The 12,348-nt window shown below is 54.0% G+C and overlaps 2 protein-coding genes across 2 annotated transcripts; both read left to right on the plus strand.

The window, feature by feature from the left end:
• The first annotated feature begins 255 nt into the window (after positions 1-255).
• CALHM1 (calcium homeostasis modulator 1) lies at positions 256-2,706 on the plus strand. Its single transcript, XM_005437266.1, has 2 exons — positions 256-804; positions 2,239-2,706. The coding sequence occupies exons 1-2, from the start codon at positions 256-258 to the stop codon at positions 2,704-2,706; spliced, it is 1,017 nt and encodes a 338-aa protein (XP_005437323.1).
• Positions 2,707-5,821: 3,115 nt separating this feature from the next.
• Positions 5,822-11,026, plus strand: CALHM2 (calcium homeostasis modulator family member 2). Its single transcript, XM_055720437.1, has 3 exons — positions 5,822-6,136; positions 8,040-8,981; positions 9,065-11,026. Exons 2-3 carry the CDS (start codon positions 8,439-8,441, stop codon positions 9,479-9,481), a joined length of 960 nt encoding a protein of 319 aa, XP_055576412.1. The 5' UTR covers positions 5,822-6,136; positions 8,040-8,438; the 3' UTR covers positions 9,482-11,026.
• Positions 11,027-12,348: the final 1,322 nt, after the last annotated feature.

Genomic DNA, 12,348 nt, shown 5'->3' on the forward strand with positions numbered 1-12,348 from the left:
AACAACCCAGGTCTCACAGACCCAAAGAAGAGCAGCTGGAAGCAAACTCTGAACTTTTGCAAGTGGCAAAATCAGCAGAAATATTTTTTTATTATTTTCTGCTATAAATATTGGGGCTGTAAGAGCGCATGAATGAATCAGTGAACTGCACAGAGACTTGCTGATGCCCGCCTTTGAAGAGTGGGGCTGAGAGAATGAAGTAAACCAAGGCCAAAGCTTGGACCCCGGTGGGAGAAGGAGTCACATCAAAGGAATATGGACAAGTTTCGGATGATCTTCCAGTTCCTCCAGTCCAACCAGGAGTCCTTCATGAATGGCATCTGTGGGATCATGGCACTTGCGAGCACCCAGATGTACTCAGCCTTTGATTTCAACTGCCCCTGCCTGCCACACTACAACATGGCCTACGGGCTGGGCATCCTCCTAGTGCCCCCCTTCATCTTGTTCCTGCTGGGCTTCGTGCTGAACAACAACATCTCCATGCTGGCAGAGGAGTGGAGGCGGCCCCAGGGCCAGAGAGGGAAGGACCCGTCTGTCCTGCGCTATATGTTCTGCTCCATGGCGCAGCGGGCCATGATCGCCCCGGCTGTCTGGGTCTCAGTGACGCTGCTGGATGGCAAGTGCATCACCTGTGCCTTCTGCACCTCGGTGCCTGTGGAGACCTTGGGCAATGCCAGCCACACCGGCCTCTCCCAAGGGGAGATGAAGCGTGTCCTTGCCCGCATCCCCTGCAAGGAGATCTACAATGGACAGGAGCTCATCGCCAATGAAGTGGCCGTCAGGTACCTGCGCTGCATCTCACAGGTGAGGCATCATGGCTGTGCCTTGCTAGTGGTTTAGAGTTCAGCACTGCCAGCCTTAGCTCTTCCTTTGGGAGAATCTCCTTGTAGAAATTTAGCTGCAGGAGGAGAGACTGGTGATTTTTCAGGGGTACAAAGGGGTTCAGACTGAGCTCCAGGGAGTTTTGCCTCCAGTGTGGTGCAGAGACTGAAGCTGTAGGTCGTCCTGATAATTTGGTCCCTGCTCCTGCCTGGGAAGCCTAGGGCTGCAGGGCAGAGATACATGGCCAAGCTATATGCAGAGGTTTATTTAGAGCAAGTTCAGAAGGGGATGACACGGATGTTACTCGGTGCCTGGCGGGTTGTCACTTTCTCCCATAACCCACTAGTTCCCCATGGTTGCTCTTGCTGCTTATTATAACATGTGCAAGCAATAGGCTGATAATTATCTATGCCACTTGCCTCTGCTGCATGCGTGGAAAAAGCCAGTGTATTTAGTAACCATCCCAGGGAACCACAAATGAAGAAATGCCACTAACCACTTGTTCTGTGCTTAATTCCTCTCAAGTTCTCTTCTTCTGGCCATGTCGGATACAGGACGGCCTGACCCACTCTGGTCACTCATGGACTGCTGTTTAAAAGCAGCTCCTCTCCCTGACTTCCTTAGGGCAGACGAGTATTATTAACCCCAGTTGAAGAGAAACGGAGGCACAGGACTTCTCCAAAGACACAAAGCAGATTTTCCTGGGTAGACCCCAATTACCAGGCTGCTGGGAAGCGCTGGGAACTGCAAAACAAGAGGGGCCACTTAGGTACCCCCCTCCCAGGTGGTCTTTTAGGGGGCTGCATTTACAGGGGGGCTCACCCTCAAGAGCTCTGCTTGCACAGCCTGGCAGCAGCCTGAGCTGAAACCAACGAAGAACAAGACAGACCAGTCCTGGCTCTGCCCTCATCTCACCCTTCCTGTCAAACCCCATCAACAGGGGAACCTGTCACCACTGATCACCCACAGTAGATGTTACTAGGTCTAACGGCTCAGGAAAAGGGTTAGACAGCTGCATAAACCTGGGGAGTATCTGGAACGACGTTAAGCTGCAATTCAGAGGGCACAGACTACTCTAGACCCAGGTGCGGTCGTACCAGAGGCAGGACTGAGGGCTGGGTGCAGGATTCAGTTTGGTGTTATTTATGGTCACTGCCTGCTGAATCTGTGCAAGGCAAGAAGGGGAGAGGTGCTGCCTGGGTGGGCGCATCAAACAGAATTTCAGCACAGATGCGCTGACATGGCACGTAAGGTCTCCTCATTCAGCTCTGCAATGTAAACGCAGCCCAGCGTCAAACAGCCCGCGGTGGAGCAAGGCTTGTTTGCAGCCTGGGGGGCTCCTGCCGGATGGTGGGAAATGCCGGGCATGTGCTCTGCCTACCTGTGACAGGTCCGGTTCCCCCCTCGTCTCTGCAGGCTCTGGGCTGGTGCTTTGTGCTGCTGATGACTATGCTGGCTTTCTTGGTCAGATCCCTCCGGCCCTGCTTCACCCAAGCCGCCTTCCTGAAGAGCAGGTACTGGTCCCACTACATCGATATCGAGCGCAAGCTGTTTGATGAGACATGTACGGAGCACGCCAGGAGCTTTGCCAAGGTCTGCATCCAGCAGTTCTTCGAGGGTGTAAGCACAGACCTGGTGGCTGCTCACTGCCACCTGCCCAGGAAAGCCCCTGCAGGTGCAGGGGAAGCCACCGAGAAGCTCTTGGGCATCACCGACCGGGGCACCATGAACACGGCCCTGAAGAGCTGGCACAGATGCAAGCCCCCGCTGCACCTCCACCCGCCCGCCCTCCCCAGCGGCAGCGGCTGGGCAGAGGAAGGGCAGCCCGCTGTGCACCCCCCTCTGCCCCACAGGGAGGTGGCTGCCTACTACAGCTGGGTGTGAGGGGACAGGGCTGTGCAGAGGCAGAGATGCACATTTGGGAGAGGGGCTGCAGAGGGGACGGACAGGCAGGTATCCGAGCCAGACAGAGGCGGGAGCCAGCACCACAGGGGCTGCGGGTGGACATGCGCCCAGAGGGCTTGGCGGTGCCGGTGCAATCCCATCTGCTCTCATATCCCAGTCCTACAGCACTGGTAATTCAGGCAACAAGTTTTGTGCCAAGCAGGACAGCTACTCAGGGTTGTGATGGATGAGCCCTGGGGATGCTGACGGGCACAATGTGGCAGCCGGACAGACATACCATGTGTCCCACACCACTGAGCAGCAGGTTTGTGTTGGGGCAGTTGTCACGGCAGACACTACCAGGTGTGCAAAACTTCCTTTCTTTTACCATGTGCTCAGCACTGGGCAGTGCATGTTCGTTTAGGCAGTATTAAAAATCCCCTGGTGGGGAAACAAGCTGGGGGTACCCCTTTCTCACGCCAAGCTGTGAAACCCCAAAAGTCTTCCCATTACCCCTCCACACACTACATCACCACGGACACACACAGCTTCCAGGCCAAGAAAAGCTTTAAAATAAATTTGACTCGGGCGATGAGCTATTAAAGGGACAATCTGTATTGCATTACACATGGTGGGAATGGCGTAGTTGTTGCCACAGGTACTATTCAACATCCCACAGAACAAATATCCCACAGAGATGCTCCTCGAAGGGAGTGTCTAGGCACAGAGAGCAGCTGTCATTCAGCAGGACAGAGGGTGGGGGCCAGGCCAACCCCCTGCCACAAATTTGCTGCAGGATGATTTGTTCTTGCAATTTACCTGGATTCCTCCCTGGCACAAAGACTGATGTTAAAAACCCACCTGGGTGTTTGTTTAAGGAGCCAAATAAATAATTCAGACTTACTGTTCAAGCTCTGTGCTCCCGCACAAGAATTTATAAAAGCTACTTACAAAAGCTGTTGGCGTTTGTTTGTTTGTTTGAATGCCATGAACAGGACTGGGGGGGCCCTGGGCCAAGCCCAGGGTGCTGAGTCCATGCGAGTTTGTGCGTTTTGCTGGCACGCAGCCGTCAGCAGTGAGCGAGTCAGAGGAGAAACCAGGGAGGCAACACCAACCGCACGCAATACCAGGTGGCTGCCCATTTCCATAGAAACTGAGGATGACGGGATGCAGGCCCTCCAGGTGACTATGGAAATCGCAGCCCTGAAGACAGTTCCCCAGTGCCCCTGACTTTAATACCAACACGCAGAAGGAAAACCCCTTCTGAGAGATGAGTTTTACCCCTTTTGAAATGCTCATCCCCTTGACATTTCTGCTGCCGCGTTCTTGTTCAAACCAACTTATTACAACTGGCTGGTAACTGAGGTGACTGTCATTTGCATAAACCTTAATTATCAGTGTGTAACTCCACAGAGGCTGTGGGGAGAGGAGAACAAAGGACCAAAATGACAAGGAAATTCTCCTGGCTGCTGTAAGAGAGCCTTAGCAAGCCTGTAGTCAAGGGCACGCTCAATCTGGCTGACTCCCAGGAGAAAGGAGCGTGACACAGATTTATTGTTAATCTTCACACCCCAAACTTTAATTAAGGCACCTGCCCAGAAATTAATAGGCACAAAACCTGATTTACAAAGCAAAGGAGATTAAAAGATAAAGGTGGTTTCCTCTCCTATTATTTGCAGTTCAGCACTGTTAGTGGCTCACCCAGAAAGGCGCGCTCAGAGTCCCCGCAGTGGCGAGCAGCGTGCAGAGCTGGCGGGCCCCACAGCACAGCCAGTAAGATACCAAAAAAAATAGCATGCATTTAGAAAGAGAAGCTTTGGGACTTTAATTTAGTTTCTTAGGATCAGAGCTCTGCCCCCACGCAGCAACTTCAGCAGTTGCAGAGTCCCCATAAAGCAGGCAGGCTGTCCTCTCTCTGCTGGATTTTGGGGACATCGTTCATCGCCTTCAGGAGGAGACCCTTCACTAGGGACCCCGACACAGCCGCTGGGATTTCAGCTAGGCTGCAGCCCTGGTGCTGAGACTGGCCAGCAGCAGCACTCTGAGCATGGAGCGAGCCCCAGGGCCCCCAGCCAAGCTGGCAGGCACCGAGTGGGAGGGGAGTCAGCCCCAGGCAGGCATGGAGGTGTGGGAGTGCCAAGGGGTGCACAGCACCCAGACACCTGGGAGCTGCAAAGACCCACCCGGGGACCCCAGATCTGGGGATGAGCAGGAGGACTAGGTCCAAAAATCCTGGCAGAACTGCCGGCACTGGGCTGAGCCTAGCTTTGCTCCAGGGACAGGGGAACATGGGTGTTGCTGAAGATTTTCTTGTGCTGAAGACATCCTCTGGGGAGGGCTGAATTTAACCCCGGGGATATGGCAACGAGGAGGCTGGGGAAGGAGGATGGGGGCCTCCGGCCTCCACAAACAGGCTGGGCAGGAGCTGGAGCCAAGAAACATGGCAGAGAGGAGCGACCCAGGGAGAAAGTGAGGCATCCTCGGCTGCCTTGCAGGCATCGCTCTGCAGAGGAAGCAGCGAGTGGAAAAGCTAAGCCGAGCAGGAACGCACCGAGCTCGCCAAATCGCGAGCTGTGCCCAGCCCAGCACACGTGGCTCCTCCAGCCCCGCTCGGCCCCCACTGCCCCCCGCAGCAGCACCACTGCTCCGTCCTGGGCGGTGGGAAGTAAACCTGGCCACCCCACAGGGCTCCTGATGGCAAGTTCCTGCTTCTCCCGAAAACCCAGCCAGGCTGGCGTCTTCCCTGCTGGCTGAGCCGGCTCCTGTGCACAAAGGCAGAAGTTTCTGCCCCTTCACGTGGGACCAAAGGCTTTTCCTATGCTGTCCCCGCCTGCTTAGGGTTGCTCCGGGCTCCTGCACAGCTTAGGTACCACCCTCGGTTGAGCTGGGTCCCACTAGCACAACCGCATCTCCTGGGGACCACAGGACCTGCCTCCACCCCCCAGGCTGGGGGGCTCTGGCATTTCCCCTTGGCACCCCAGCGAGGCACCCCATCGCTCCCATCCTCCAGGCACACCCGGGCCGTCCCAGCCAGCCTTTGCACAGCTGCATCGAGGGTCTGAAAAAGGCCGATGTGTTTTTTCCAGTGACTCATACTCAGCCTTTCCTCCCCATTTTTTTTTTTTTTTCTTTTTAAAGGCACAACCTCAGCCTTGCACCCAGCAGAAGGCAAGCGCCTGCACTTCGCCCCACCCAAGCACAGGGCCCAAGAACACCCTCCTCCGTCCTCCCAAAAGCAGAGAGCACGTCGCAGGCTGGAAAAGGAAGCTGCCAAACTCTTCAGGCTGTTTGCATCAGCTTTCACTTTGCCTATCAGGCCTCAGCCCTTACACAGCCCTGCACACGGCCGGGAGCCCCCACAGCCAGAGTCCGAGCACAAACCACACAAGGCACCGAGAAGGCTCCAGAACTGCTTTCAACAACTCTTCAAGTAAGTGACTTCATTTTTTCTTGTTTTCAGGCATGTTTCAGGGGAAGGCTTTAACAGAGGCTGCTCAAAAACCATCTGCTGCAAACAGCTTTTCCCCTCCCCTGCTACCCAACCCTCTCCCTCCCAGACAGGCACCATAACCACCCAGCAGAGGAAGGGTACCCACCTCCCCCCGCAGTGGCATGCTCCCCTTTGCCAGCTCCTCTTATTTTTGCGTTGCCAGTTGCCAGGCGCTGTCAGGAAGGTGGAAGGGCCTTGTTTATCAGGGCTGTTTGCTGGTAACTAATAACAGGGTTTTGAATCCCATGCACCAGAACAAGTTTGCGGGTTTAGTGTGTGGCTGCAACCGTGCTGTATCACAAAGCGCAGCAGCTGGCGATGGAGGCCCCGCTCCCCGTCACATGGCGGCAGGTTTCAGCTGGTCTGTCTCCTTTGCCGAGGGAGTTTTGCATATGGAAAACTGGGAAGATGCAGGAAGACATTAAGAGCTGCTTGTATTTGAACTCAGCCATATCACAGTGTGACTTTAAAGGGATTGCCATAGGTTAGGCACAACAGGGAACCGAGGCCAAATTTCTGCCCGTGTTCCCTCCACTGCCCCACAGAGGAAGTGGGTAAAGCAGGATCTGGTGGGGCAGCAGATGGGCTGGAGCACAGTAGTGATTTAAAGCACAGTGCGTGAGCAAGTGTCATACAAGAGACCATAGGATTAAGGTGCCTTTGTGTCTTCTGCATCACTGTCCCTGCAGCCCTTTCCCTGCAGCTGGGGCTGGACCAGAGAAGCCTTGCTCCATGCAAGCCAGCTGGGAGATGCTGGCTTCAGGGCAGATGTTGGGGCAGCCCTGCCGTGGGTCAGGGCCCCCTGGGAGCCCCAGATGTGTGCCAATGCTGGCAGCACCGTGCAAGCTACCAGAGATGGTTACTTGGGTGCCTGGGTCCTTCCTGTCTCCAGCAAACCTCAGTGACAGTGGTTCCTCTGAGGCCAGCAGGTTTCATCACGTAGGTGAGGGTTCCCAGAGCTAGCAAGGTGCTTGGGGCTTCCTGAGATGACACCCTGCGGGGATGCAGATGGAAAGTCAGCTAAGAATTTAAACACAGGCTGCAAGTGGCATGGGGGAATGGGCATCACTGCAGAGAGCATGGATACCCTCCCCGATTATTTCCCTGTCCTTCAAAAAATCGGGGCACACGCTTTCCCCTGCTTGGTCCTGAGTGCCTGCAGTCGACACAACCCAGCTCTGTCAGTGGGGCGGGTATCTCAGTTTAACCAGTGTTGTACTGGGGGAAGGGGCTGGGGAAAGCTGCACAATCAAAAAGCAGTGAAGTGCATCTCTGGCACTGAGGTGTGCAGGTCGAGGGGCTGAGTTTCAGGCCAGCAGTAGCAAGGCTGAGCCAGGACTGCAGGCCAGGACAGCGAGTACGGTTATGTCAACCAACCGTGGGAGATCATCCTGCCACACCTAATCCTAGCACAACTCCTACGTAATTGCTGACCCTGCTCTATCGGCATTAGGTGTTTGTATCCTGGGTCATCAAGATAAGCTCTTGCTTTCCCAGAAAGTAACTTCTCTTGCTTGTAGGAACAGCCCCTGACCCCTGTCCGCAGCGGCTGCTCCTGCCTGGTCCTCCCATGCTGCATCTCTGCCCCCAAACCGGCTGGGCCATCTCACAGCGCCTCTTGCTGCCTCCTTCACATACCTTTGCCGATTACTAAATATTAACTCATCAGGTCTAAAGAGGGAGGTAAAAGCCACACACAGCACCTTCAAGGCAGCGCGGCACCAGCACGCACGTGCCACTTGTGCCTGGGCTAGTGTGAGTCAGCGTCAGCGCTGGGGACACATCCTAGTGCCAGTGCTCTGGTCCAGTTTTCCCAGTAACACAGCGTCCTCCTTCGTTGCAGGCTTGGGAGATCTTCAAGTGTCTGGTGGCGACGCTGAGAGTAATCACCTCTGCGGGGAGGTGACTAAAACAAAAGAGAAGGAAAGACGACAAACGTGCAAATGACAAGGGCAGAAGCAGCTGTCCCGTTGGCAATCTGCTGTAGAGACGCTTAGTGGGAAGCAATGACTGAGGTTTCACACATTGCTTAGGCTGAATCCCTCTTCGGCCGCTTTTAAAGTATCCCTGGTACCAGCAACAAGCTCCAGAGGCTGGGACACTGGGTGGGAGGAAGGGACAGTAGTGAAGGTGCCGTGTTCCTGGCTCAGCCCCTTGCACGCCAGCTGGGCCAAGGCCATTCCGTCCCCCCTCGTTGTGTCCCTCAGTGCGGGGAGGTGGGCCAGCACGGACCTGGGACAAGATGGCCGCCCTCATCGCCGAGAACTTCCGCTTCCTCTCCTTGTTCTTCAAGAGCAAAGATGTGATGATCTTCAATGGTTTGGTGGCCCTGGGCACGGTGGGGAGTGAGGAGCTCTTCTCGGTCGTTGCCTTCAACTGCCCCTGCTCCCCTGCCCGCAACTATATCTACGGGCTGGCCGCCATTGGTGTCCCGGCCCTGGCCCTCTTCCTCATCGGTGTTATCTGGAACAACCACACCTGGAACCTGGTGGCTGAGTGCCACAAGCGTGGTATCAAGAACTTCTCTGCTGCTGCCACCTTCCTCCTCTTCGGCTCCATCATGGGCCGGGCAGCCGTGGCGCCCGTCACCTGGTCAGTCATCTCGCTGCTGCGCGGGGAGGCTTACATCTGCGCCCTCAGCGAGTTCGTCAAGCCGTCCTCCCTGGACAAGTTCCCAGCCGAGTATGGGGCTGAGGTGCTGGCCAGGTTCCCCTGTAAAGACGTGCCAGCAAACCTCACCAAGTTCAGGGACGAGGTGACACGGAGGCTGAGATACGAGTCCCAGGTAGGCACGCCAGGAAGAAAGCCAGGCGGAGTGGGTAAGGCCACCTTGCTGTGTCCTAACGCAGCCTCTCTCTTCTCTCTCAGCTCTTCGGCTGGCTGCTCATCGGCATCGTTGCGGTCCTGGTTTTCCTCACAAAGTGCCTGAAGCACTGCTGCTCGCCGCTGAGCTACCGGCAGGAGGCTTACTGGGCCCAGTACCGCTCCAACGAGGACAAGCTCTTCCGACGCACGGCTGAGGTCCATTCCAGGATCCTGGCAGCCAAGAACGTGAAGCACTTCTTTGGCTTCGTGGCGCTGGACAAGGAGGAGAAGGAGCTGGTGCAGGAGTTCCCAGTGGAGGGCGTCCAGCCAAGCCCCCAGTGGAACGCCATCACAGGTGTCTACATCTACCGGGAAAACAAGGGCTTCCCCCTCTACAGCCGGCTCCACAAGTGGGCCAAAGGGGTGGAAGGGAATGGGCCAAGCCCAGAAGGCCACGAAATGCTCTTTCTGGCTTCCTAAGACAGATGGGCACTGGCAGCAGTTCTGCAGACCACCCGGCAGGCCTACCGGTACCAGTGTGCAGCTCAGGGATTCACAGGGAATATTCCTCCCAGCGGGATTACTTCTTTCAGCAGGTAAAAAGGGATCAACAGCCTCAAGGCAGAGACTGATAAGCAATAACTGAGCTGGGGAAGCCCTCCCTCAGAGATGACCATCTCGTTGCTGCTCCCAGAGACACAAGGGGACCAAGGAGCAGATGCATACCTTGCCTCTGGGCTGCCCGTACACCAGCAGAAGCCTCAGACAGCAAGAGGTGGACATGGCCTTTCTAACCGTGACTCCTGCAGTCCCACTTGTCTCTTCCGTGGCAGGGCTAGCCCCAGCCACCCCACACACCTACCTGTCTTACTGACATCAGTGTTTTCTTACGCAGTTGTGCGGTGCCTGTTATGCAGGCAGGTCCCGCAGCACTTTACAGACTACAGCACAGGGAAAAGAGGGAAGTAGTGGGTAAATTCCTGTGGCAAGGGGGATGCAATAGCACCCGGGAAGGAATGAGTCATTAATACAGCAGCATACTGAATAACTGAAAGACTAAGGCAGGAGGAATCACCAATATTCCCAGTATTCAGAAAGACACTCTAATTACCAAGTTGGAATTTTGGTAGGACACCAAACTCCCTTTGATCTTACTGAAGTGCCTGGCAATTTCTAATGAACCCAAATGGTTGCAGCTGTGGGTTTATAAACCCAGAAGGTGGCACCATCAGCAGAATAGCTTTCAGGTGAGGTGGCTCAGTGAAAGCTTTGGAGGAAGCAGCACCCGCAGTGAGCCATACCGCTGTCTGCAGCTCACTGCGTTTCTCATCAACAGTCGCATGAGAGTCCTGCTTGTCTGCGTTGTGAGTTGCAGCAAGGCTTCAAACAGAATTAGTTCTGTACGTCTGTATATATACACATATATGTATTTAGTGTATATACTACGCCATTGTATTTAGTTAGCTGTATTAACGGAGCATCTTTCTTCGAGGGAAAGGGGGCAAGAAAGTTGCCAGCCAAAAGACCACATTACATGCACCCATCTGCTGCACTGGTACTGGAACCCTGGCGTGACAAGGGACAGCAGGAACAGCATGGGGGAGCACCCCTCTCCTTACCCTTCTACCACTGAAACTCTTTCCACTGACTTAAATGGTCCCGGCAGCAGAAATGTCTCTTTTATGCATGTGGCCAGACTCTGAGAAAGCAAAGCCAGAAAGGTGCAAAATTACTGCCCTCACCATAACACTGACCATGGCTTCAAGGCTGCTCTTCTGGCACTGCACGGTCCCCTTTCTCCCAAGGGTCAGCCCTACATACCCAACACCGTTTCAAGAGCCGGCAGGACAATGAAGTTTGTTTTTCCTACTTGTACTGTTTCTTTATAGGTCCAACTTCTTTTTACACTGTGCCGTTTACCAAAAAGCCTTAGGTTGCTCAAAAAATGACTCAAATTCACAGGACTCAGAGGGGCTTACATACAAAGAGAACTGAAATTAATTATTAAATAAGAGTTATTTTTCATTGCCTGCTGAGTTGGGTTGGTTTTTTTTGGGGGGGGGGAGGGGCGCAAAGAAAAGGCATAATTTTACATTCCCTTTGAACTCAAGGACTGGGAACTTATCTTTTCTTTCTATTAAACATTCAGATCCTCTCCTATCCAGATGACCCAGAATATGAAGTCTTTAAGTATTACCACATATTACAATTTTAATAGCACTGCTTTTTAGTTGTTCTTGTATTTTTAGTTATTCCTGCAGTGAGTAGCACAAGTCTTGTACATCAGGATACACAACTGCAGCAAATGATAGAAAACATATATAGAGACCTTTTTACAAATACTTCCCCTTGCAAGAGTGAGCTGGAGGGTATTCCCTTGCATAAAGAGGCTGGAACACCACTTCACGGGCGAGGCATCCCAGGATCCTTGTTCAGCTCCTCTACAGATTTGCCTTGCATTTGTGGGAAGGCTTAGCTCCCAGCCTCGCTGTCAACTAATCTGCAGGAATGATCACATGCAAGTTAAATGAAATTGCATTAATTTGAGATGAAAGAGTTCATTTGCATTTCTTCTCGCTGGCCCTCAAGTGCGAACATGCAGACACGTATGCCACCCCCACACACAGAACAGCAGGCGCAAGGTGACTTGCTGAAACAAGGCAGTGTTCCTCTTACTTCCTTTACTTCCCTCGCTTTCTTCCTTGGTAGATTCTTTTGAATCACCTTCACCTCCTCCCCTTCCCTCCTTTGAAGGAAATGGGCAAGACACTTAATACTTTGGAATGGATTTGTTTATCCCAAGAATAAACCATGAGCACAAACTATCTTTTACTCTGTTTGCCTCCCTTCCATTAACTCCAGCCACTTCACATGTGCTGGGATGGGCTAGGGGCTTGTGCAGCTTGTCCGTTCTCTCTCCCTATGGAGAGACATGTCTGAGCAGACAGACAGCGAGGAGCGGAGCAACACCTGTTTGCAACTGCGGGGATATTCCCACCAGCACCACCACCACCTTGTCTGCCACCCTGAGCACAGCCCTGCTAAGACAAGCCAGGGCTTCGGGGCCTTGTAGCCCATCAGCAGTCCCTGTCACTCATCCTCCTCCAGTAAGGATGCTGAGGTGGAGGACCTTAAGCCATGTGGCTTTACTCACCAGCAAAAGCAAGCAGGTTAGTCTTATCAGCAAAATGCCAAGAGGGAAATGGAGCTGCCCATCTTCCCGGCATGCCAGATTGCACAGGCTGCAAGCACACTCTCTGCTTTTCCTCCAGAGACTGAAAACAACCCCATCGCAGACCATCCTACAGGTTGCCCGTTAGGGCACACTTCCCAGTATCAGGATGGGT

The sequence above is a fragment of the Falco cherrug genome, chromosome 9 (assembly GCF_023634085.1).
Source record: "Falco cherrug isolate bFalChe1 chromosome 9, bFalChe1.pri, whole genome shotgun sequence".
Taxonomy (NCBI): domain Eukaryota; kingdom Metazoa; phylum Chordata; class Aves; order Falconiformes; family Falconidae; genus Falco; species Falco cherrug.